At 45.7% G+C, this 27,002-nt stretch overlaps 1 protein-coding gene across 4 annotated transcripts in view; it reads right to left on the reverse strand.

The window, feature by feature from the left end:
- Positions 1-3,840: 3,840 nt before the first annotated feature.
- SHPRH (SNF2 histone linker PHD RING helicase) overlaps positions 3,841-27,002 on the reverse strand; it is a 93,321-nt gene continuing 70,159 nt past the window's right edge. For all 4 annotated transcript variants that reach the window (XM_077143400.1, XM_077143397.1, XM_077143398.1 and 1 more), the window contains 7 exons: positions 23,277-23,348; positions 22,169-22,357; positions 10,619-10,711; positions 9,904-9,990; positions 9,006-9,184; positions 5,354-5,434; positions 3,841-4,277 (listed from right to left, as the gene is read on the reverse strand). In XM_077143400.1, coding sequence (XP_076999515.1) covers positions 4,181-4,277; positions 5,354-5,434; positions 9,006-9,184; positions 9,904-9,990; positions 10,619-10,711; positions 22,169-22,357; positions 23,277-23,348 — 798 coding nt within the window. In that variant the 3' untranslated portion in view covers positions 3,841-4,180. The remainder of the gene's footprint in view (positions 4,278-5,353; positions 5,435-9,005; positions 9,185-9,903; positions 9,991-10,618; positions 10,712-22,168; positions 22,358-23,276; positions 23,349-27,002) is intronic.

A 27,002-nucleotide genomic window follows, 5' to 3' on the forward strand; every position in this document is an offset into this window, starting at 1 on the left:
CCCAAGCAACAAAAGAAAAAAATGAATAAATGGGACCTCTTCCAAATTAAAAACTTTTGTGCATTAAAGGACTTAGTCACAAAATTGAGAAGACAACCTATTCAATGGGAGAAAATATTTGGAAACCACATATCTAATAAGGGTTTAATATCCAGAATATATTTTAAAAATCAGAATATATTTTAAAAATCCTACAATTCAACAAGAAAAAGACAAACTTCTCAATTAAAAAATAGGCAAATGACTTAAACAGACATTCCTCCAAAGAGGATATACAAATGGCTAAAAAGCACATGGAAAGATATGCAACATAACTAGTTATTAGGGAAACGCAAATCAAAACCACAATGAGATATTTTACAACCACTAGAATGGCTACTGTTAAAAAAAAAACAAAACAGGAAATTACAAGTATTGGGGAGGAGGTGGAGAGATAGGAACACTCATCATTGCTGGTGGAAATGCAAAATGGTGCAGCTGCTGTGGAAGAGAGTTTGGTCATTTTTCAGGAAGCTAAGTACAGAATTACTATATGACTTGGCAATTCCTCTACTAGGAATATACATACCCAGAAGAAATGAAAACAGAGACACCAGCAGACATGTTCACACCAATGTTCGTACTGACATTATTCCCAGTTGCCAAAAGATAGAAGGAACCCAAGTGTCCATCAACCAATGAATGGATAAACAAAATGTGGTAGATACATACAATGGAGTATTTCTCAGTTGTAAAAAAGAAGACCTGACATATACAACACAGATGAACCTTGAGGACATTATGCTAAGTGGAATAAGCCAGAAAAATATTGTACAATCTCACTGATATGAACCAATTATAATAAGCAAACGCATAGTTATAATCTAGAATATAGATTACCAGAATTAGATTGGGGGTAGAAAACGGGGAGCTGTGCTTAATTTGTACAGAATTTCTATTTAGGTTGATGCGAAGGTTTGGAAATGGATGGTGGTGATGATAGCACGTTCTTGTGAGTGTGATTAATGGCACTATGTATTTGAGTGCGGTTGAAAGGGAGAGTTTTGGGCAGCAACTGTCGCTAGGATGAACATTAGAAGACAAAGCCTGGGACTGTGTAATACAGTGAGCCCCACTCTGGATGTTGTATGGGGGTTATTAATACAAACTTATGAGTGTTTCTTCCTGAATTATAACAGACACATGACACTAACAGAAAAAATTAATAATAGGGTGGTATATGAGGAAAAACATACCTAATGTAAACTATGGACTATAGTTACTAGTGCTATTTTAATATTCTTTCATCAACTGTAACAAAGGTAACACATTAATACAAAATGTCAACAATAAATGGTATATGAAAATGCTGTATTTTTAATATGATTTTTCTGTAAAACTACAAACTTTTCTAATTAAAAAAAACAAACAGGACATACTTCATAGACCTGTATACTGGGTGTTGTAAGTGAGGGAAGGCTTGTAAATTGTTCACCCAGTGCCTAGAATGTAGAATCTCTCAGTGAATGCTGGTTACTACTGTGCAAAGGAAAACAGTACACATAACAAAGTGCTGTCGTTAATTGTCCCACACCAGTGCAAGGTGGCGGCAGAGGGTGGGGTAGGGGAATCTGTATTTTATTCATGACTGTTCTGTAAACCCAGAACTTCTCTAACAATAAGAAACAGTCAGAGAGAGAATAAGAACGATAAAGCAAATGGGGCAAGATGCAACTGCGGGCAGATTCGGTACTGGGCATTGAGGAGCCCTCTATGCTACTTCTGCAATTTGTCTGTAAGTTGGAAATCATATCAAAATAAAACTTACCAGGAGAACACTAAAAAAATTAATATATATATAGTAAATTGATAAAAATAATTTGTGTACAGAACGTTGTATGTAAATAAGATTTTAATTTTCTCTTTTCATCACCTCAGAAGCTGAGGTTTTTGGGTATTTTAGGTGGATTTTATACTCAGGACTAGTGATTACTATTAACAAATATGCAAAGATTTTGATTGCAAGTATTTACTAATGCTTGACTTTAAGAATCTGTTTGCATATGTTGCCTATTAAAAATAGTACTTAATATTTCATAGCCTAATTAAATGTAATAGAAATCCCTAAGTCTAGGACATAAATGATCATGTATTTAAAAGGTGAACAATTTCAAATAAGTTGATAAGGTTTTCTTTGTTAATTTTTCTTTGCAATGTTTTATATCCTTATTTAGTTCTGGTTAAGTTTTATTTTATTATTATTTTTTTAATTAATTACTTTTTTGCATGGGCAGGCCCCAGGAATTGAACCCAGGTCTCTGGCATGGCAGGCGAGAACTCTGCTTACTGAGCCACCGTGGCCCGCCCTGTTTTATTTTTAACTTGTATTTGTGGTTTATTTTGTATTAAGTTTTATAACAACAACAACAAAAAGAAAAGCCTGTATTTTCTGACTCAGGAATTGAATAAATACCCAAATTTTAATTTCCACTAAAATATTTATTTAATATCTTATAGAAATAAGAGCAGTTTGTCTCTAATACAGATAAGTATATTTATATCTCTCTATATATTTTAAAAATTCAAGCATACAAATAGTTTTCCTAAAACGTTAACTCAGAAAGGGATACTAGGGAACAAACAGAAAGCAACACTGGGCCGACTCCCCGCTGACTCCCAGCCTCTCTGCCCCCAGCCGCGTGATTCCGAGGCTGCGAGGGCAGGCAGAGACGTGGCTGTGCCATGGGCGACCTTCCCAGTTTCCTTGTCTATCAGACATTAATCACAGCAGCTCCACAGGCTTACTGGTAAATTCAACACGTTAATGGAGGGGAAAGCGCTTTATAATATGTAAAGGGCTGAAAAAATAATAGTTATGTTCCATTTCACATACAAGAACAATTCCCATCTCCCTCCTGCTGAAGGGTGTGGGGTGCCCTCCATGGAGCCCGCCTGCGTCCCGCCCAGAGGACACGGCCAAGGCCCCGGGCAGCTGGAACCCAGGGGCATTTGTACTACGGTGCTGGGGGGCGCTGGAGTCCTGAGGCTGATTAAGCCTCTGACAGGGAGCGCTTGATCGCGCCCCTGGCCAGGGCACACAGGCTCCTTTCAACCCGGCGACCTCACAGCCACCACCCTTCACAGAAGACGCAGCCTCTGTTTCAGCTCTAGCGATTACTTACTGATCAGAGCACAAAAGATCCAACACTTGCCTAAGGAAAGTATGACTGGGATAGAAAATAACAGACATATCACAAATTTAAATAGTGGGGAAGTTGCACATGAACATGGGAAAGGAAAAGAATCCAACATATTAATAATGATTAAAAACCCTGCCATACTTTCATGTTATAAAGACAACACACAAATTCATTAAAAATTTGTGATATTTACAGATAAATTTTTCTTAAAACATGTAAAAACTTAACAGTAAGAAAAATAAAAAATAGAAAGCAGTTTAGATAATTTTAAGGTAAATGTAAATTTATTTAAAAATGCTATTTAGAGAATGTCCGGTTTTCAGTGTTTTGAGTTTGAGTACCAAGATACAGAAAAAAGAAGTAACTGCCTAATATTAATTTATTACATGAAATTACTATGGATGGAGTTACAGTCTTATTCTTACTCAGATAACCAGGAGTTAATATAATTCACCATCTAGTTAACATTAACAAGATATTGGTGAATCACATGCTAAAGACCAAAGGCCCTTCCTGGAATGAGCGCTCTGTGGGTTGACTACAGCTTCGTATCAGACTAGATTCATTCATTTTCTCTCTTATTCCAACTCTTTATAAGACTGATCTCATTAAAAGAAAAGAGCACATCCCCTTTCTCCATTCATTACCTCATCAGATAGTCTTTGGAACAAAATCAATGTTTTTATTAGAGGTGCAAAATTAAAAACCTGTACAATGCTCTGGAAATGGTGGACTGAAAGGGACTCGTAATTCACAGGGCACTGCACAGCCAGAGAACAGTCTGCATCCAGGCAGGGCCAGTGCTGGCCAGCATCTGCTCTCCCCTTTCCTTCCGACTCCGCCCTGTAGCTCTGGAGGTGCAGGGACTTGCCCCCCCGGGGGTGCGGGCAGGGTCAGGGACTCGGCCACCCTGGGGATGGGGGTGGGGGCTGGGCCTGGTGGTGCTGGCGGGGTAGGGGCTCGCCCATCCGAGGCACCGGGGCTGGAGGGGAAGCGGCTCGTCATTCAAGCTCCTCAGTCTCTTTGGTGAACAGGTCGGCCAGGTCAGCCACAGTCAAGGTGGAGGCCTCCGAGTGCTTCCCTGAGGGGCTCGTGTGGCTGCAGCGGTGTCCAGGCGGGCGGGGGGAGAAACATGGAGGAACACTTTAGCGCAGCGACAATGACAGAAGACCAGACATGCGGCTGTCCCTGGGCTGCCGACACCAGGCCACGAGAACCCCAGAAGAAAGTAGGCAGCGGGACCGAAAGCACACCTCGTCAGACCAGGGGAGAGGGCCACACATTATCAGCTTTGTCAAACTATGTTTCCTTTCTTTGCACAGTTAATAAAACACAGAAATGAACCTCTGCCAACGGCCACTGCCATGAAGGCTCTCACCTTATAATTTACCTTCTTACTACCCACAGTTACTCTGTCAAGAGAATGTCAGCAGCTCTTCAAGTTCCTATTTTACTTAAGCGGCTTAAGTAAAATGACTGAAGACTGTTACATATGGAGGCAACACTAGCCAAGCAAAGCCTTCATGTCGGGTGAAAAGCTCCAGCAGCAGCCTCTTCCTTCCCGTAAGCCGCGGTGGAAGAAAACCAGGCCTGGTTTCGAGGTGCCACCGCTATGAAGGGGCCCGTGCGGGCAGTGCCTTTAAGGCAACCAGCGTTCCTTGGGGTCCTCCAAGCCTACCTCTCTTGCAGGGAGGAGAAAGGCATTCGTTCACATTTTAATTTGTTTCAAAGAAAATAAAATATGGCCTAAGTACTAGGAAGTTTTATGGCTCTAGAGCAAAGGGGATGGCGTGGCGCTGGCCTGGCCTCCACTGTGCTGCCCCTGGAACTGACCCACAAGTACCAGGCGAGTTCGAGTTGGACTGTCTCTTAGACGGGGCTAATCAGACACACAGGAGCATTCCGTTTAAAGGTACTGCAGTGTAGCAGAGAAATGTAAGATAGTTTAAATACACTTGCATATTAAAACCTAGCAATAAATTAACTTCAGTCAAATTTAGAATGCCCACAGCATTAACTGGGCAACAAGATAAAACTGAAGAGGCAAACTGTCCTCACTGCTTAAAAGGTGCTGGTGCTTGTCTCTCGGCAGACGCAGCAGATACCTAGGGAGAACGCTCCAACCCCAGTGCAGGGCAGAACTCTCCCCAGCCACGGGCAGCCAACCGCCCTACCTCCTCTCGGCAGTTTTCAGCATTGCCTGCATTCTTTCTTCTATCGTTGCTTTAATTAAAAATCTGTGAACAATAGTCGGTCTGGAAGACAAAACAACATTTTTAAATTAAAAACATCTTAAGGCAAGTTGGTAACATGCAGACCTCAGGTACACTCTCTGCTGGTCCACCGAGGCCTGCTTGGGTCACCCAGCACGGGGGTCCAGTAGGCGTGAAGGGAACCTTCTCCCTGAACCAACGTCCGAACAAGGCCCACGGACAACGGACACATGGGCCCAGCTCCAGCCCCCTGAACCAACGTCTGGACGAGGCCCATGGACGATGGAATCAAGGCCCAACGACGTGGTTTCAGGCATGGGTAAAAGCCACAGGGATGGGAGGAGGCTGACCCCCGGGGGCTGGGGCGAGGCTGCTACCAGAGGAAGAGTGGGGGCCCCTGGGAGGAGAACAAAGCCCTGTGAGGGCAGAGAGAAGAGGTGGAGGCCAGGGGGCCAGGGCCAGATCCGTGGGGCCTGGAGGGTCATGCTGGTTAACCATGGGAAGCCAGTGGGGCTGTGGGCAGGACATGGGGGGTGCTTGGCTTCACTCAACACCCCTGTGCTGCTATGTGGGGGCAGCCGCTGGGTGCAAGGGGGGTGGGCAGAGCTGCAGGTGGGCCCTGGCGGTGCAGCCTGGACAGGAAGGCACTGGGCTGCGGCTGCCCAGTGGGCGCTAAGACTCAGACTGGCACTGTCTTTGGGAGTCAAGCTGATGGGAACCATCATTTGAGAGACAGAACGAGGCCTAGACGTTTGGCCTTGGCACCCCATCCTAAGACAGGACGGCCCGGTGGATGGAAAGCCTTCAGCCCGTTAACCACGTGCAGAGAGCTGGGCACCTGGCGCCGACCTGACACACACTCGCGCCAGCCAGGCAGATGCAACAGGAAGCTGTGGGCTGGACACGTTCATGCAGGGGTAGAGAAGGAAAGAACCCTGGACCATGGCCACTGGCGAGAGGGTGAGCCACTGCGTGAGCTTGTGGGGCCGAGACCACCCAGGCAGGAGGACTGGGAGTGGGAGAGGCATGCACAGGAGTGGGGTTTTTATCTTAACTTAAAGGTGGATTTGTGTGCTATTTCAAGAGGGGTGTGTGAGAACATGAGAGGGTGGGCTGCTTTTGAAAGAGAAGGGACACCCCTTCCACTACAATAAAAGAAAACACACAACTCTGGACTTAGTTACCTGCTGCCTACAGAAACTCCAACTGGATGTCCAATAAGCACCTCAAACGTATCTGAACTGCGCGTCGTCCTTCCCTCAGCTTGCTGCCCACCCTGCAGTCTTCCCTGCTCGGCTCCCACCCACCTCATTCTTTCCTGTGCCCAGGCCAAGCCTTGGCATGACCCTCGAGTTCTGCCCCCATGTCCAGTGGCTCTCCTATTAAAGCATACCTGGGGTCTAACCGTTCCCCCCACACCCTCTTCCCCCATATCCTCTCCCCGACAGGGTCCAGGCCCCTTGTTCTCCCCCATACCCAAAGGGTCCAGGCCCTCCGCACCCCCAACACCCTCTCTCCACAGGGCCCAGGCCCCCTGTACCCCCACATCCTCTCCCCCACAGGGCCCAGACCCCCTGTACCCCCACATCCTCTCCCCCACAGGGCCCAGACCCCCTGTACACCCACATCCTCTCCCCCACAGGGCCCAGGCCCCCTGCACCCCCCACAGGGCCCAGGCCCCCTGCCCTCTCCCCTTTAGAGCCCAGGCCCCCTGCCTTCTCCCCAGCAGGGTCCTGGCCCCCGCACTCTCATTTGGGCTACCTCCTCTTCCCCATCCCAGGCACAGAACAGTTCTTGCCAGCCTGGGAGAACTGGAGCTCCTGCTCTGCTCAGAGCTGTCCAAAGGCGCCTGTGCAGCCTGGAGAGGGAGCTGGCCTCACAGCGGCCCTGGGCCCAGAGCTCAATGACCACACCTCCTGCCCGTTTCCTGGGCTCGCCAGGGCAGAGGCTGGGCTTGGGCACAGACCCCTAACTCACTCTGGGCCTCACCAGGTACCCTGTCTGCTGGAAAATTCTTCCCCAGATCTCTGCAGGATGGACTTTCTCACCACTTCCAAGTCTGGGCCGAGATGCCTTCCCCACAGGGCCTTCCAGGCCGCTCTGCCCAGTCACCTGCTCTGCCCAGTCACCTGCTCTGCCCAGTCACCTGCTCTGCCCAGTCACCTGCTCTGCCTACCTGCAGTTTTGCCAGCTCTTAAGAGCATGATGACTTGCTACCACCTGCCTTGAGTTGACGCCTCTTACAGCTAGGATGCCGGCTCCTGGCAGGCATCCCAAGTACGAGAGCAATGCTCAGCACAATCAGTTGCAGGAAGGTGGGGATGCAAATACAAGGCATTTCGGAGCCATCACTGCTGTGCCTGCATGAGGTGGGGAGGAGGGGAAACGAAGGCCTGGGGTGCCTCCCTGGCAAGCAAGTATCTCTGTCCTGGGGAAGTGCAGTAGGACTGCCTGGCAGGGCTGTGTGGCCCCGAGATTTGTGGTCTTAAATCAGAGCGAGTCTACCTATAGTTTAGAAATGCACTCGTAGGACAAGAAATTGATGTTTAAAACAACAAAACCACCAACAACTAAAGGAGACCCACAGCACTCTCAGTGGCGCTTCACAGCGGGCACGCAGGCACTGCGCTAGGCTACTTCCCCAGACTTTGCTGAAGGTTTGATGGACAAGTTTCCCTCCCAGCTGCAGTGCAGAGCTGTCCACACTTCCTTCACCCCAGCCACTCCCCTTCTCACTTTACACTCCCGCAGACCCAAAAGCAGGAGAGGCACTACAAAGACAAGGGCTCTCCCCTCGGGGTGTTTGAAACTGCAATTCTTTGGCTGCCCAAGCACCTTTTCTAGCCCAAGTGTGAAGGATCATTCTTCAATATCAACCTGACAGAGCCTTCCTCTGATCACTGCCCTCCTTTTTGCCACACGGAAACTCCACTCTTCCATTTCCCCGCATGCCCCTGTGGCATTTTAAATCAACTGTCATTTCTGCCACACAGTGACCTCTCTGGGGAAGGGAATGTCCTATTCATTTGGATCTTCAGTGTTCAGCCTGACATGAAATGGGTGCTCAGTGTCTGATGCATGTCTATTATGGAGGTGACATATCCAGGATGTATCTGCTACCCAGGAGGCCTTAGAAAAGGTGAGTGCCCACGTATAACATTGTATAAAGGTGGGACACACCACTAGACCATCAGTTTCAGGCTTGCTTTGGGCCCTGGACTAAATCTCATCATCTCTCAGAGCCTGGCAGAGCTCATGGGCTTGTCTTTTCCTCAGGGTGAAGGGAGCTATTTGCAGTCCTGCTTGCAGGGTGCCTTAAAACCACAGGCTACTGTAGACAATCAAAAATAAACGCCTCAAAGTCATGAGGGGAATCTTCAACTGCACAGCCAACTTAGCTATTTCTAACAAACATTCTGAGGAAGTGATCAGGGTTGATTTTGAAGGTGGAAAGACAAAGAACTGGGAGAATCTGGGGATTGGCTGGGGATTTGCCCTTTGGCCATATAACCAGGCTTAAGGCATTCAGAGAGTGAGGCTGTCACTAGAAAGGAGCTCTGACTGGCAGAACCATGAGGGGCGAGTGCCTGCTGGAGGGTGGCGCGGGCCTCACTTGGTCTGCCCGATGCGGTGCACGCGGCCGATGGCCTGCAGCTCGTGGGCTGGGTTCAGGATGGGCTCCACCAGGAGGACGTGCGTGGCTTCGATGATGGTCAGGCCGTTCGAACCTGTGTGCAGGGGCAGCAGCAATATGTTGATTTTGGGATCATGCTTAAATGCTGAAAGGTTCTCCTAAAAAAGAAAGGCATATTTTAATTTGGGCGGGATCAGGTAAAATCGGAGCAGAATGTCTCAGTTCACTGTCCAGGTCATTGTGACATGTAACAACTGTAACCACCAAGATAATTATATGCAAAATGTAAAGTTAAATGTAAAATGACAATTTTAGGAAATGCAGACTGGTTGCTCGACTTTAATTTGGAGGAAGAGTAACCCATAAGTGCCCGTTTTTCATAACATTTAGTGGAATCACAAGATTACACGGGAGCTTATGAAATTAAACTATATGACAAGAAGCAATGCCCTCGAGGGAGGCGAGATGGGAAAGGCTGCGCTGAATGTCCAGCTGCCCCTGGTGGTGCTGGGTGCCGGAGGACACGGCGGACTGCGGGCAGTGTCTTTAGAGCCCAATTCCGAGGTCCCTGTCCATTCAAAAGCGGCATCACTGGCAATCTTTTCCCACATGAAAGATCAGGACCTCAAATCAGAAGCTCTTAGGAAGAGCACAGAGCCTGGTCTTGCTGTGAGTGCAACAGAACAGACGGAAATAACCAGTTTCTCCGCTTTCCTTTTAAATGTTAATCTCATGATTTATACACATAAAATGCAAGCCCTTTTTATTTAAAGGGTTTTACATGGCAAAAGACAATAAATGTGAGTAATCTTGTTTACAGCAATTTCAATTTGCAACTGAATCTATTCCAAATAACACAAGTGAAATCTTGTCAAACCTGAAACGTCTTAACACGGCTGATTTGCGCAAATTCCATGTTGTTGTCAGAGAGAGCTTTTGAAATAATATCCAATACATCTTGCCACTAGAACACATAAAACAATAAACCAATATTTACACATACCTTTCATAGAAAAAGGAGTTGAAAAGGGAATAAACATTTAATTTATTTTAGGATTAAATTAAAAACAGAAAGAGACAGATAGAGTGCCACTAATATTATTTAGCACTATCTTGAAACAGTATTTTTTTATCAAACGCAGGCTTAAAAGGAGTTAAAAATACAAGCGCCTTTGAGAAATGACTTAAGAGGAACATAAATAGAAAACAAAGAACAGTATCTTTCAAAAATGAAAATTATAAGAATTTTTACTTGTTACTTTATTTGCTAGGTTACTTCAATTTTATGTTTCTTAAACAACCAAATTCATTTGTGAAATGAGACTCCAAGTTTATAGAATCCAATTTTTAATGCATTAAAATTCTGAAATTAAATTAATAAAAACACGAGAGGTACCTATAGAAATTGCCTTGTGAAGTATCATCAAATTTCTCTAAGTAATTCTATCCTATAGACATGGACAAATGTCATGATAACTCATTCTAAATCTCTGCTACAGTTAAGCACTAAACATTAAAGAGCAGTTCTCACATAAACTGACATGAGAAAGAACACAGGTCTGGGCCGAGATGGAGGGGGGACGCCACCGTACCGTTGAGAACACGAGCGCTTTGGCCCCTGGGTCTCTAAGCTGGATTCTCATCAGAGTCCTGACCACGGCTTCCACTTTTGTAGAATGGCTACCCTTTAAACACAGGAGAAAGCACATCACACTCTAATAAAATCTAGACCTCAGTGGAAAGGGAACCCACACAGAAGACTTTACTATCAAACCACATGCGCGCCGAAACAAGCTGTCAGGTGCCCATCTCTGTCTTCGCCCTTCTATTCCGTGTTTGCTGGAAGCTTTCTGGCCTCCAGGTGTGGTCACGGAGCTTACACTGGAGGAGCAGATATGAAAGCCATCGAAAGTCACGGAGCCACGACCCTGACAGCGAGATTTTTGGTGAAGTGGCTAGGTGTCATGGCTACAAAATGCTCTTGCTTTAGATGAGAACTGGTATTAGAAACCCTTCACCCACTCCTGAGACATTAGGGAGGGAGAGCCATCAGGCACACAGCCAGAGCTCCCTCCCGCCCGATGGTGTGTGTGCCCCTCCCACAGCTGTGCCCATCTGAGTACGAAAATGGGAAAAGGATAAAGCATGGAGGAGTGAGGGACATACAGAGTGGGGGTCTCTGAGGAGCGCCAGGTCCAAACCCCAGTCCAGCAATTCACCAGGCAGGAGGTCCCAGCCTTCCTGTCATCTCTCTAAATGCCCTCAGCCTTGGTCTCCTCACCTGTCAAACAGGGATGACAGTCACCCCTAGTTCAAAAGGCTGCCGAAAGGATACAATGTGAAGAGCTAGCAAAGCAACAGGCCCAGCAGGGCAGACGCCAACCAGGTGTCAGGTCTTCCCGGGAAATAAACAGGAGCACAGCCACGGCCGGGCGCCACGCCAGGGGGCAGATCTGACCAGAGGGGAAGCAAAGCGTCCCATGCCAGCTGTACCCACTTCACAGGAAGAGACGCTTGAGGCCCAAAAATACAAACAAAATAAGGGAGAAAGTGAAACTAGTTTTAAGTTGTCAAGATAGAATTAGGGAAAATAGTTTTTAAAGTCTCATACTAAAATGCTGAGTCTGCATTCATGTCTCTGAATTTATAGACTTGCAATTACACTTAATAGGTAAAAAAGAAGTATTTATAAGGGACCCATTTCAGTCGAACTCAGAGAAGAGTAAAGTGAGATGAGGATGTTTGCTCACTCAGGAGCTCAGACAGAAGCATCCAATTTCCTGCATGGCTTCACTTGTGAAAATATTTTCAAGTGCAATAACAGCATAACTAAAACCCTTCCACCCATATAAAAGCATGTTGTTTCAAACGATAAGATGCTATGTTGAAAATCTACGGCCTCTAAGAATCTATTTTAATAACCATTCATAATTTACTGCTAAATGAGATGTCTCAGACTGAAATGGGTCCTTCGTACTTATTTGTTTTTACCTATCAAATGTAATTGCAAGTCTATACTTTCAGAGAAATAAATGCAGACTCAGCAAATTAGCATGAGGATTTAAAAACTAGTTTCCCTAATTCTATCCTGACAACTTAAAACTAGTCTTTCTTTCACTACGAAAAAAGAATTGCTAATGTGAAAATGTCACATAGAAGGCAGTATGTGGTAGCAGAAAAACTCTGAATAAGAAGTCAGAAAAGCTCTGGTTTCTTTCTACTTGCAAGTTTTGCCACAAATCCTTGAATTTTAGTTTTATCACCAGTAACTTGGGAATACACTTTTCACTACTTACTTCATATTTTTTTGATAATTAAAAAAAATTACAAAAAAGCAATATATGCTTATTGGACAAGAAAGCTAAAAGTAGTATATAGGATAAAGAATTAAAATCCCTTTACATTTTTCTCTCTAAATACATTGAAGAATTTGGAGTCTATAATTTCTGGGCCTTCTCAGAAAGTACACAGACTCCACAGTTGTTAAAAAATATATTGTAGAATGCTTCTTTCATTTAACATTGTACTTCGCTTCTTTCTATGTAGGATCTATATATTTTTATCAATTAATGGCTGAAGAGTTTTCTACAATATATAAAATAATTTATTAAATATTTTATCAATAACATACATACACTAAGGTTGAGTTCACTTATTTCTTACAATTACAAGCAACACTTCTGTGACTATGCTTGTACTTAATGCTTTGGGTATATGTATAAATATTTTTGTTGATAGACACCTCAAAGTGGAATTGTTGCTTTAAGGTCAAACGAATTTTTTAGGTATTTGGATTTTGGTAGTTTTTTCATCAAATACTAGAAGGGCATTTTTGCACACTTGTTAACATTACCATTCTGATAGATGAAAGATAAAATTTTCTTGCAGTCTGATTTCCCTGATAATAAGTCCAAACATCAATCATCTGCTGGCCATTTAAGAACCCTCTTCTGTGAACTATCTGTATCCTTTGCTGATATTTAAAAATTGGGTTATCTTTCTCACTGATTTATGGAACCTCTTTATATATTATCAGTGTTCAATTTATGTGGTAAATGTTTTCCCACCTGCTTGTATATCTCCCGCATAACTGTGAAATGCAATCTCTCAAGCAGGCAGCTATAGTAACGCACTGTATCAGTCACTTGCAGCGACCTCCCAATGCTCGATGGATGACACTGAACTTATCATATAATCCTTGATTTCACTATTTGCTATAATTTTCTGTTTAACATTTAAACTGGTCTTTCAGAAGAGAAAGATGAGGGATTCTGATCGGAGGAGAACAGCTTTCTTCTACCAGTTGTCACTGTGCTCTACCCCACTTGACTTCTATGGACCACATCACACCTTAGAGCAGTTGCTGGGAAGCCACGGACATGCTCGGTGGCCGTCGTTCCCCAGCCCTTGCCCACCCCCTCCTGGTTTTCCCTCCTGCTTGTTTGCAGGCAGCTGCTCATGTTTCCATTTCAACCAGAAACTGCAAGCAGCCCAAGATCATACTTTAGATCTCAACCATGAATAAATACGCTACCCAGAGATGGAACAGCCTAACCATACCTCAGACTTCAAACTGGAAACAAGACTGCCAGGGTGGAAACTCTGCACAAAGCTTGCTTGAGGCTCTCCTCCCTATGGGGTGTGTAAAAACAGAACCCTAGGGCAGTGCAGGTGTCCCTCATCTCTGACACGAAGCAGGGCTGCAAGCTGCGTTCACCGACCCTGACCTGAGCAGCTGGTCTCCCCAGGGGACTGGCCGCGATGGGACCTCCTCCCCTGCTCTTCTGAACCTGCTGTGCTGTTGAGTAAGAAAGTGGTTGTCTGCTGAACTCACTATCATCCCTGCGTTCCCACAGCACAACAAAGGGTGACTCGTTCCGCAGCAGTGTGCATGTCTCCCTCAGTGATGCATTTCTAGAGGGCAAGGATTGAGCGGCCTCTAGGTCACCCAGAGTCAAGCATGGCCCCATGTAAACAGCAGGCACCCAATCAGTTGAATAAATGGAAAAAACACTTCTAAAGCATCATCAATCCCCACAGTGCTGTGTGAAACAAATGAATAAACAAATCAGAACATAAAGTGGGACCAGGACACAATTTGATCTTCCAACTCCATTCCCTCAGAATGGTCAATGACAGTCTGATCAGACCCGGTGATCGAGCTACATCTTTCCCACCCACCCTACCAAGAGCAGTCAACACAGACAGGGACCTGACCCGAAACCACAGCGCAGGCTCCAGGTGGATTCTGTGCTGGGTACTGTTTCCCACCCACCCTACCAAGAGCAGTCAGTGCAGACAGGGACCTGACCCGACACCACAGTGCAGGCTCCAGGTGGATTCTGTGCTGGGTACTGTTTCCCACCCACCCTACCAAGAGCAGTCAGTGCAGACAGGGACCTGACCCGACACCACAGCGCAGGCTCCAGGTGGATTCTGTGCTGGGTACTGGGTAGTGAAATCCTTGGGACTGGTATTCAGAGGCAGCTGGGCGAGAACGGTGCCCTCTCATTCAGGTCAAGCAACACGGACTTCCTTCTCCTGCCCATCCACAGCTACAGGTAAGGTGACTAAGCAAGGTTAATGAGGCCGGCAAACGCCCTGTGCTTTTATTTCCAACCTTTAGAAACACAGATTTCTACAACATTAGGCCCTTATTCAAGAGTTTTTTTTTTTTTTTTACCTTGCTCACTTGCTGTACTTTATAAATTTTCAAATGAAAAGCAAGGTTTCAAAACAAGGCTAAAAAGATCATGATGGGTTTAAGAGAAGTGTCAGTTGGAAATGGACACAGAGAGCCCTCAGGGCAACCCTCCCATGCTTTCCTGTTGCTCAAATCCCTGACATTCAAGTAAATCCACATCTAATTATTCAAGTGGCTCATGCATCCAATAAAATTTACTGTGGATCTACCAGACAAGAACTGGATACACACACAGTCTAATGTGTATTACAGATTGGGGAGAAAACATTAAAACCCTTCATGTATCCTGCTGATTTGGCCTGAATGTTTCATTTACCATCTCAGGGAGCACCTGTCCATCTCCTTCACTCTCCTTCTCGGGAAGCACCTGCATCTTCTCCTCCCTTCTCCATCTCAGGGAGCACCTGCATCTTCTCCTCCTTTCTCCATCTCAGGGAGCACCTGCATCTTCTCCTCCCTTCTCCATCTCAGGGAGCACCTGCACCTTCTCCCTCCTCCATCTCAGGGAGCACGTGCACCTTCTCCCTTTTCTATCTCAGGGAGCACCTGCACCTTCTCCTCCCTCCTCCATCTCAAGGAACACCTGCACCTTTTCCCTTCTCCATCTCAGGGAGCACCTGCACCTTCTTCTCCCTTCTCCATCTCAGGGAGCACCTGCACCTTCTCCTCCTTTCTCCATCTCAGGGAGCACCTGAGCCTTCTCCTCCCTTCTCCATCTCAGGGAGCACCTGCACCTTCTCCCTTCTCCATCTCAGGGAGTACCTGCACCTTCTCCTCCCTCCTCCATCTCAGGGAGCAGCTGCATCTTCTCCCTTCTCCATCTCAGGGAGCACCTGCATCTTCTCCTCCCTTCTCCATCTCAAAGAGCACCTTCTCCTGCTTCATTCACTATCCCAGGGGGGACCAGCACCTTCTCTTGCTTGCCAATGTCTCCCTGTACTTCTAACACACAAATGAACTGCAACTCCCACGTGCCAAAGTCTAGAAGACATAGTTATTACTATAGAAAAGAAACATTCACTTTGTTTCAAAAAGATGGAAACTGGAAGAAGAGGATGGATTATTCACAGTCAAGGCTGATGAAGATCCTGGAAAAGGCAGGAAAAATGTGGATGAGAAAATGTGGGCATTCACCTATCTCTGGGGAAGAGTTAACAAACTGTGACTCTTCTCAAGACAGGAAACTGGTGGTCCCTGTCCAGTATATCTATTTTTCAGCTGTGTCAGAAAGATAGAGATGCAAGGTTAAGCTGGAACGACACATATTAGGGAGGAGGGAACACTGGAATACAAATCACAGAAGTCCCACAGAACTGCTGACTGTTCCTTCCAATAGATAAAGCTGCATTTTGCACAAGAACCCCTGCCCTCTGAAGCTCTTGTCCTTTTCCTCATTTCCAATCTTTCCACTTAGGCCCTTCAACTTTGCCCATATGCCAACAGCAAGGCTGACTTCGGGTTCGATGCCTGGTTTTCCCTCATATGTCTGGAGCATTGATGACCAAGGACAGTTTTGGAGAGAAGACTTAATACCTGTTCTCTGACTTCACTGGCCTCCTTAAGGCACCAGTGAACCCGACGGTCAGGATGTGAGAAACACAGAACATCGGCCCCGTTCCAGAGATTAGGCAGCAGCCAAGAGCATGACAACTACCAATGAAGGAAAAGGAAGAGATTTCCTTCCTTGTAACATCAGAATCATTTCAAATGTTCTTTATGAAGTCATCTGTTTTCTTGGTTGTGATTTAATTAACGAAACCAAAATAAGACATGGTCTCATAGCTACAAATACATTAACTCCTTCCTTTTCTGAAACATAAAATGCAAAGTTAAAAGCCCCAGACTTTGGGGTAGGAAGTAAAGACAATGAAAATTAGCAAAGACCTCTTAGGACCCAATGCCAGCAGGGACCAACTGTTCCTCCAGAAGTTGGGCCTCAAGGTTTTCCAGCACATGAAGATACCAGGATGTCCCGCAGCCACTTGTCTACTCCATCAGGCCAACGGACACACTTTGATCACAAAGTTAAACTGGATTGGAATAAGGCAGTTCTGCAGCTTCAGGCTTCTGTGGAAAATTCTGAGAATCCAAACTTTGAGTTAAAAGTCATTAGATGTCATAAGGACAGAAAGCTCAGCTTTGTTTCTTTGCCATCTGCAAGAATTCTAATAATGCAATCGACGAGCATCTGATTTAGCCTGTGACCACCTTCTCTCCCCCAGAGTGGAATATATGTTTCCCCAATGGAGTCTGGAGTGAGATGGGGCTTTTCACTCCCTTAGGTCATATTTGGAAAAGGGAAGGTACCCAGATTAAGAGTAAAATGCCTTGTGTTTATTGTAGGTGGAAGAGGGCAGTGGCCGGCTCCACCACACTCCCTGCCTGAGGAGACTCCGCACCTGGGGTGGGAGGCAAAGGAATAGCAGATGAAGTCTCTATCACAGCAGCAGAGGGCTACCTGAACTTGTGACATAAATGAGAGGAAAAACACGCTCTAGGACTGGAAGGCTATTGCTGCATTGTTTGTCTTTCACGACTTCTACCATAAAGGTGACTCCTGGGACACAGTTTGAAGCAAAGCTTAGCGATGTGCAACCAACCAAGAGATGGCCACTCAGTGTGTCCCTTCCACGAGTCCTCTGCTGCCTTCTGCCTCTCTACTGACCTTGCCTGCCCTCACCCCTCTGCCACCCTCCACTTGTCAGAGGGGGGCCACTCCCTTCTCAAATGTCATGGATCACATGGCCACCTTTTCTTTATCACTTGGCTTTCTTTTTGCAATCTATTAAATATACTATAAGAATCAAAGGTCTTGAGTGTAAAGACATTTTGAAAACTTCATCTAACTAAGGAACATCACTTTAAAGAAGACAAATGTACTTATCTTAGCTTTTCTTTTTTACTTCCCAAAAGAGAAAGATGTTTTTTGATCAGAAACACGACTGAGGGGGACTGTACTTGGTGATAGGTAACAAACTCTTCTTTCTATAGGTTTAACTTGCAAATAACAAGAATAATGTTTTCAACTGCTGTGTAGTAGAGAAGGTTATTTCCTGTCTTGGCTTTTTCTGTCGTTCATGAGCTTGATCCTGGACTTTTCTCTTTGGAACAGACTCCCTCCATGTGCCTGTGGCTCCAGCAGCTTCAGCAGAGTGATATCAGTTAACATTGTTTTATTTCTGTCTGCACCTGTTGGCCACACTGAACATCCCTGCCGGCACTGACAGATACAATTCAGTGCAGAGTGGTCTCATGAGGTCGGAATTCTTCCCAGGCACATGCCTGGGCAAGTGCTCTGTTCTTCAAGCTTCACATGTTTGTACTTGAACACAGCTCAGTGGGAACTCTAATTAGATTGAGGGAAAATTTACACTTGCGCTATGCCACAAAAATATGATCCTGTCTTTTTTAACATTTTGCATAAATATTTTAAAGAAATAAGTTAGCAATTGCAAAAATGTTAAAAACTCTATTTGGATCCAAAGGCGCTTAAGGGTATTACATGCAAACACCATTCATTTGTTTCTCCACTCATCTGATTTAGACTGTGATCACATTAACATTTTTCATAATTATTTAAAAGAAATAAGTTAACAATTGCAAACGTATCCATCTATTCATCTGTCTACCCACCCACCCCTCCATCCATCCACATACTGACAGTTTCAAACCGGGCTCTGCTCTCGATGCTGGGATACAGCAGTGAATAAAACAGACGTGTTTTAGGGACAATGCCTTCCCTCATGTTTTAATGGAGTTTAGAGTTCACAAAGTACAAGTTTTTCATAAAGACAATGTCATAAACGTAATTTATACTCTACATCTTTAAGTCTGTACTGCATGCTCAATTAATTGCGAGGTGTGGTGACCTTCAATACTAGGCCCACTAACCCCGTGGAGTGACAAGTGCTACCTTGGCCAGTGAACAGAAAAGTGTTTTATTATAATTATTTATTTATGTCCTTTTCTAATAAAAATGCACAATTGCATCCTAAATTTACTAGTTAATATTCATGTGCAAGGATCATTTAGAAACATAGATAAATATATTTAAATATAATCATTTCTGAATTATATTTACCAAATTATTTTATGCCTTCTTTAAACTTAGTCAATTTTATTATCATTTTTTTCCCAAAGAGATGCTTATTTTAATTATGTTTGGAAAGTATGAGGCAGACCTCAGAAGTTACCTTTAAGTCAATTTAACAAAAAACCAAAAAAGAAAGAAACAGAACAAAGCAAAAAAACCACCACCCAGGAGTCTATACCCAGAGAATTCCACATGGAGTACTGCTAGGACTTCCTGGGAGTCGGAGTGTAGAGATACAGTATTTCCTTTTCTCTACAAAAAGGCTGTACAAAACATTTCTGTTATCACTAAATTTGCTTGTTAAAAATAAAATGCCAATTCCTGGCCCATATCCCAGATCAACTGAATCAGAATTTATGGGGCTGGGCCCCAAAACACATTTTTATTTTAAAAAGCAGCCCAAGTGGTTGTCAGACACTCTGAAGTTCCGTGGATGAAGCAAGTGTGTGCATGGGAGGCTGCAACCACACAGTGTGTTCTCTCCAGACAGAGATACTTTGTGACGCAAGAACTGGCTCCATTACGGGACCAGGGTTTCCACTGCCAGCGGCTCTGCCTGAAAGCTGGCCACCTGGAGACACAGAGACAGGCCACGTGGGGTCTGCCCTGCCAGGAGGCCAACTTCCCATGCAGAGAGCCGCTGTCAGGACTTGCAAGGGGAATTTTGTTTACTTTGTGAACTGCCCAGCTGGTTCTCAGGGTCATTCAGGAATACTGCCCTGGTGCCTTCCTGTATCTGTTAAACATCCAGGCACCTGCCAAAGGGGGTACCTGTGATCCTAAGGCCCATTTTATGTCTACGGCCACTCAATAAGATTCCTTACATGGCAAAATCTCTTATTTCCAAAAAAGACCCCTAGAAAACCGTTTAATACCATTTAATACTTTTTTGATACCATCTGGACCTTTTTATCTGCAGATCAGTTATATGATTGGGCACCACATATGTTATGTTGCTCAATATGTCCAAGAGTCCTGACTTAGAGTGAACTAGATATTCCAGATAATAAAAACACTTCCCTGGACAAAAAACTACTTCTTAGGATTGTTTATCCAAGATTAGGGACTTGCTAGTAAATAATATTATATCTACAAAACTGGGTTTAAGAAGTTTGAACTAATAATGCTAAAATGTGAAATACGCCCTGAATTATTCACTCAGAGCCACCTTTATTTTATACATGATCACCTTTCAACTTCAAGGTAGGAGATGAGAGTATTTAGTGGGGAGTTTCGGACAGTCAGAGAGTGAGGCGAGAGTGGGAGAATTCAAAGCACAGATGCTTCTGCAAGAAAGCGGCCGACAGGAACACAGATCAGACAGTCAGCAAGGCGGCAGGTGGCAGGGGCAGGGGCAGGGGCAGCACAGGAGACGCAGAGGGAGAGCCAGGCAGCGGGAAGCAGCTGGGATGGCAAGGGCGCTGCTCAGGCCTGAGCTTCCTGACAGGAAACAGAAGCTGGCGCATGGTACACAGAACAGTGGCCCAATACCCTAACAGCACAGGATGTGGCCTTGGATGTCCAGCACGTGGACGCTGCTGGGTCTGGGGCTCACGACGCAGTTCTATCCCAGAGGAAAGAGCTGGGTCGGCTGCCTCTCCCTGGCCATGGCCACCACCATCTGTGGGCCTGGGGAGGCGGAGGCCAGAAGAGGAGGCAGAGAAGGAAGGAAGGGATAAGGAAGGCGCCCCTGATGGAAGGTGAGGAGGAGAGCAGCTCTTCCCACTGGGCTCCCACCCCAGGCTCACAGACAGGGGGACTTAGCCTTCCTCTCTCGCTGCTCCTCACCCACAGTGCCTGGCAGCTTCTTCTCTTACTCCCTAGCCCCACTTCTTCCCTTCCATCCTGGACCCTTAGGGGCAAGCCCTGGAATGACGGACATGCTCTTTCATGTTTGGGTGCTCCTGGGGAGGGGCAGCTCCCCACCCCCCTCTAATGGAGCCTGAGGGTCCTGGATCTGGCCCCCCCCACACTCCCTGCCCGGGGGTTGCTGAAGCTCTGGCTGCTCCCCACGCAGGCTCCAGGTTGCCAGTTCTCATATCTGTAGAAACGTCCGTTCCTCTGAGCCTTGTGGGGCCCGGCTGTCCCCTCTCTACGCTTTGCTGGCATTTACTGGACACCATGCTGGCGCCTGGCTCACCGCCTACACCCCCACCTTGACTCCAGACATGGTGTGCTGTCCACTTGATGCCTGAACCTCCATGCACCTTCTCCACCCTGCTCACTGGTCTCTCCAAAGTCTGTGTTCTACATTGCAGCATTTTAAAATACCCAAACCCAATCATGATACATCCCTGCTCACAGCAATTCATGGCTATGCTTATCTGAAAACAATAGTTCTCAAGCCTTCAGAACCCGGGCCCTGCTGGGTCCCCAGCCTCCCGGTGTGCTACAGATGCTCTGGGTGGGAGGCTCCCTATGGCCAGAGGTCTTCCCATCACTGCCCGGGGCTCTCCTCCCTCCCTGGCGGGCAGCTGTTTGTCTCCGGCAGCACTGCAACCCTCACTGGAGAAGGCTCCGACCATCTCCCCAGCCACACTGCAGCCCGGAGGGCAGCTACCACCCATGTAAGCCCAGAGGCCCGGAGGCCCAGCACACAGTACCACTGCCACGCTGCAGAGTGCAAGAGGTGGGGGGCAGGTGGGGACACGGTGCTGCACTCCAACTTTGGGGTTCTGTTTACTGCATCACCCCAGAGAACAATGTGGCGGTGTCCTCAGGTTTGGCTCGGTGACAGCGGGAAGAGCCAGCAAACCTTTTTTAAGCACTGCCTAACTCCACCCTTCCCCGAGGCCATGCTCCCTCCTGCATTGATCTGTATGGGTTTGTCCATTGTCCAAGTCTGGTTGGGGAAAAAAGGGACCTTTGAGGAAAACAAAAACCAAAAGCATCTCACCAAGGCTCTTCATTTACACACACACCCTTTAGGCAGCTCTCCCAATTATGACCCCTTTGGAACTCAGACTAAAGGGGCTGTCCTAAAATTCCGAGTGAGGCATGGGAAGAGACTAGCACTTGGCTGCGCCCAAGCAGGTGCAAGCAGGTGAGGAGCTCGCCGCGCCCCTGCCCCAGCCTCACCAGCATGGCCCCTGTTCAGCTTTACACCCATCCATTTTCAGGAACCCAAGGCAGGTCAAAGAATAAAGAAAAACTGTTAAAAAGTACATCTTCACCTTAATCAGTGCCTCATATCCTTGCAGGGCTAAGAAAAGCTAGACGAGGTGGGATGGGTCCTTCAGGATGTTCCCTGCCGGCAGCGACGCCGAGGCTTCCACGTGTGTGAGTGGACAGGGCTCCCCACTCAATGGATGGGGCTCCCCAACCCACTGCCCTGCCTCCGCTTACCTTCACGGGCAGGTCCTCAGCATGGCCCGCCTGGGCCGAGGTGAACACGTAGGAGATCTCCCGGTGCGGCGTGGTCTGGCGGCAGATGGCACACCTGATGGCGCTGCGCGGGGAGCCCACGCTGTACTGCTCCACCATGATGGACACACACTCACTGCAGAAGCAGTGCCCGCAGGTCAGCACGGCCCACTGCAAGAGGACACACGGCCTCAGCCAGACGCCCCGATGCCCCACCTGCGAGGCGCAGGCTGTGGGAGGGCAGCCACCACTCGCTCCCTTGCCACCTGGCCACCTCAGAGCCCTTGCAGTCCCCAAGGCCAGGCTGCACTGCTCAGATTTCTCGTTCACCCCTGGGTTCTGCTCCACTGAGACAGACACCCCAGGCTGTCCCACCTTGTTCTCCAGTGCCCAGGAAAAATGCAAATGACTCCTTCAGCATTCAGACAGCAAGTACAGAATTGGACCTGAGAAGAACACTAGCTAAGCGTCTTTTCAATTTATTAAAGGAACTTAGCTTAAATCACTTCTTATACAGAAGACGAGATGGGCCAGTACCTCATGAGGTTTATCTGAAAAGTGGTGTGGGACCTACAGAAATGGAAAGATCTTGCCTGACAACCCCCCTGCCCTGTTTCTCTCCTCGTGGCAGTTGCTGGAGCACTCCTTGGATGACCGGGCTCCCCTTTGGTGGCAGGGATGGAGAATCTTCCAGTCAGTGTAGGTGCTAATTGCTTATACAAATTGTTTAACTTTTTCACTTGTTGAAGAAAAACAAAGAAAAGCAACAAACTGGGTGTTGTTCTGAGCCACAGGGCCCCTAAACCAATCCACTTTTTAAGTCCTTGTTAAGCAAACTGACACATGCTGTTATCTTTCTGTGCAATCAGACAAAATCTAGTTATGTGACAAAATCTTGTGACTTGGAACAATATTCAAAATGACGCATCTTAAATGAAATAGATGGAGTCATTCTAGAAATATTTTTGAGTTGTCACTTAGGAAAACACTGCTCAGCGATGTTGCCTGAACAGGGCAGAAAGAAAGGCTGTATGTAGACGTCCTTGAAAATGGTGAATAATAATACATGTGACATGTGTTATCATCTCACCTGTTTTCCCAGCTGCCGAGCACAGATAGGACAAGGTTCTGGATTAATACCTCCTGACGTTTTGTCTTGAGACTATCCAATAAAAAAGGAATTAAAAAAGTATGTTAGTTATACTTTTACAGGTAAAACCTGATAGTGCATTATTTGCTGCTTGCAATCAAAATAACCTAAAAATTTGAAAATCTCTTATATATTACCTAATACTAATCTTGGGATTTACGAAATAACATTTATTCAAGGAGTGAACAAAAAAAATGGGAACAATGCTACTTGGTACACAGGCATACCTTTGTACTGTGCATTTGGTCCCACTATGACAATAAAATGAATGTCATGAAGTCAGTCAAATTTTTTGGTTTCCCAGTACGTATAAAATTTATGCTTGTACAGTATTGTAGTCTTTTAAATGTGCAATAGCATTATGCTCCCCCCACCAAAAAACAAACAAACAATGTATATGGTTTAATTAAAAATACTTCATTGCTAAAACACGTGACCCATCACCTGTGCCTTCAGCGAGGTGTCTTCCAGCTCTGGGGGAGGGTCTTGCCTCAATGTTGACGGCTAATGACTGCCCAGGGTGGTGGCTGAAGGCTGGAGTGCTATGGCAGTTTTCCACTTCTCATCCCTCCTATTATTTATTTTTCACCCTTACTTTCTTATTCATCTGTCCATACACTGGTTATAAGGAGTGTCAGCCACAGGTTTTCACAATCACATGGTCATACCGTGAAAGCTATATAGTTACACAAATTGTCCTCAAGAATCAAGGTTACTGGATTACACTTCAACAGTTTAAGGTATATCCTTCTATCTATTCTGATATACTAAAAACTAAAAAGCCATATCTATGTAATGGTTAAGAATAACTTCAGGAATGACCTCGTGACTCTATTTGAAGTCTCTCCCTGCCACTGAAACTTATTTTGTTTCATTTCTCTTCCAGCTTTTGTCAAGGTTTTCTCACTTCCATAATGTTGGTTCCAGGCTCATCCATGGAAGTCATGCCCCATGCTACAAGGGACATTTACAGCCCTGGAGTCATGCCCCACATTGCCAGGGGCATTGACAGCCCTGGAGTCATGCCCCACACTGCCAGAGGCATTGACAGCCCTGGAGTCATGCCCCACACTGCCAGGGGCATTGACAGCCCTGGAGTCAATGCCCCGCACTGCCAGGGGCATTGACAGCCCTGGAGTCATGCCCTGCATTACCAGGGGCATTGATAGCCCTGGAGTCATGCCCTGCATTACCAGGGGCATTGATAGCCCTGGAGTCATGTCCCACATTGCCAGGGGCATTGATAGCCCTGGAGTCATGCCCCATGTTACCAGGGACATTGACAGCCCTGGAGTCATGCCCCATGTTACCAGGGACATTGACAGCCCTGGAATCATGCCCCACATTACCAGGGACATTGACAGCCCTGGAGTCATGCCCCATGTAGGAGGGAAGGTAGTAGGTTTACCTCCCGAATTGGCTTCAAGAGAGAGGCCATATTTGATCAACAAAAGAGGTTCTCTAGGGGTGACTCTTGAGCATATATGCAAGTTGGCTTAGCTTCTTCTCTGTAGGAATAACTTTTATAACGGCAAACCCCAAGATCGAGGGCTCAACCTATTACCGCAGCATTCTCTAATGTTTGCGAGAATACCAGAAAATCCAGAGGTGGAAAGTTCAATATTTCCACATTTCCCCCCAGTCCTACAAGGGGGCTTTGCAAATACTTTTTTCATTCTCTGCCAAAATTATTCAGGTTGTATTGGGGCATCAGATTAACTTGTACAAACCAATAAGATCTCACTCCCTATTCAAAGTTCCATGTAATTAAGGTGTTTGAATAAACTGACCATACAAGTTAAATTAGACAGTGTGCTACAAAACATATAAATTTGAACCAAATAAATATCTCTTCCTTTGGTCTCACACAGAAGGTGAAGTTTTAAAACACAGTCAATATCATCCTTCATTCTTTAGTCTGATTTACCTTAGTTCTAATCAGAACTGCTTAACTCATATCTTCAATTGATGTCTTCTCTCTTTTCACTTTTTTAACAGTTGCTGCACGGAGTAATGCTAACTTTCAGGGTTGCAGAACTGTAGCTCTAAATCTCAGGTGTCCCATAGACTATGAGGTCCCAGGGAATGACCAGATTATACACAAAAAGCTCAGCTTCTCAGAATTTGGGAATAACCATTACAACTCGGGAAAAGACGCGCCTGCTGTAAGCGCTTCCGATTTGGGACCTTTACAGTAAACCTTCCCATGATAACCTATGCTCTCGAATTCAGTTCTCTGAGTTTGCAAATCATAGTCAGCCCACATTAGTGCGGTGTTATAATGTTTATCTTTTCATTTCTGGCTTATTCCTCTCAATGTACAGCCCTCAAGGTCTATTCACCTGGTTGCATGCCACCAACTTCTTTCCTTCCTGTAGTCACTCAATATTCCACTGGATGGACAGAGCACAGTTTGCCCTTCTGTTAGTCAGTGGATACTCTTAGACCACTTCCATCCACTGCAAATGGTGAATAAGGCCACTTCTTTTTTTTTTTTTTTTTTGACATGGACAGGCTCTGGGAATCAAACCTGTATCCCTGCCCGGCAGGCAAGAACTGCTACTGAGCCACCGCTGTCCACCTGAATACGGCCACTTTAAACACCAGTGTGCAAATGTTCATTCATATCCCTGCTTTCAGTTCTTCCAAGTGCCTACCTTATAATGGGTTTGCTGGATCATCTGGCAAGCCTACACTTAGCCTCCTGTGGAACCATCACTCTGCCCTCGAGAGGGGCTGCTCCATTCTACTTCTCTATCAACAGTGGATAGGGACCAGAACATCTCCCTCCACATTCTCTCCAGTACTTGCATCTTTCTGTTTATTTTTTAGACAGCTTTATTCACACACCATACAATCCAACCTAAGTAAACAAACAATGGTTCCCGGTATAATCACTTAGTTATACATTCACCACCACAGTCCATATGAGGGCATTTCTTCCGCAAAGAAACAGGAAGAAGAAAAAAGAGAAAATCTAAAAATAAAATAAAATAAAATAAAAATGATAAGCAGAAACACCAACACTAACACCAAGAATCCCATACTGCTCTCTTACATTCTCCTTTTACTCACGTTTTGCTTTGGTATATTGCCTTTGTTATATTTACTAGAAACAGATTACAGCGTTATTGTTAACTATAAACTCTAGTTTACATTGATTATATCGTTTACATACACCCTCCCATGATTCCCTAAGGTTCATATTAGTGAGACCATACAGTACTTGTCCTTTTGTTTCTGGCTAATTTCACTCAGTACATAATGTCCTCAAGGTTCATCCACATTGTTACATGCTTCATGACTTTATTCCATCTGACAGCTGCATAATATTCTATCATAAGTATATGCTACTTGTTCATTGATGGACATGTGGGCTATTTCCATCTCTTGGCAACAGTGAATGCTGCTGCTAGAAACATTGGTGCGCAAATGTCCATTTGTGTCCCTGCCTTCAGTTCCTCCGAATATATACGTAGCAATGGTACTGCTGGATTATATGGCAACTCTATACTTAGCTTCCTGAGGAACCGCCAAACTGCCTTCCTGAGTGGTTGTACCATTCTACATTCCCACCAACAGTGACTAAGTGTGCCTGCCTCTTTCTCCACATTCTCTCTAGCACTTGAAATTTTGTTTTTTGAAAAAAGGCCATTCTAGTAGGTG

This window comes from Tamandua tetradactyla, chromosome 25, assembly GCF_023851605.1.
Source record: "Tamandua tetradactyla isolate mTamTet1 chromosome 25, mTamTet1.pri, whole genome shotgun sequence".
In the NCBI taxonomy this organism is placed as follows: Eukaryota; Metazoa; Chordata; class Mammalia; order Pilosa; family Myrmecophagidae; genus Tamandua; species Tamandua tetradactyla.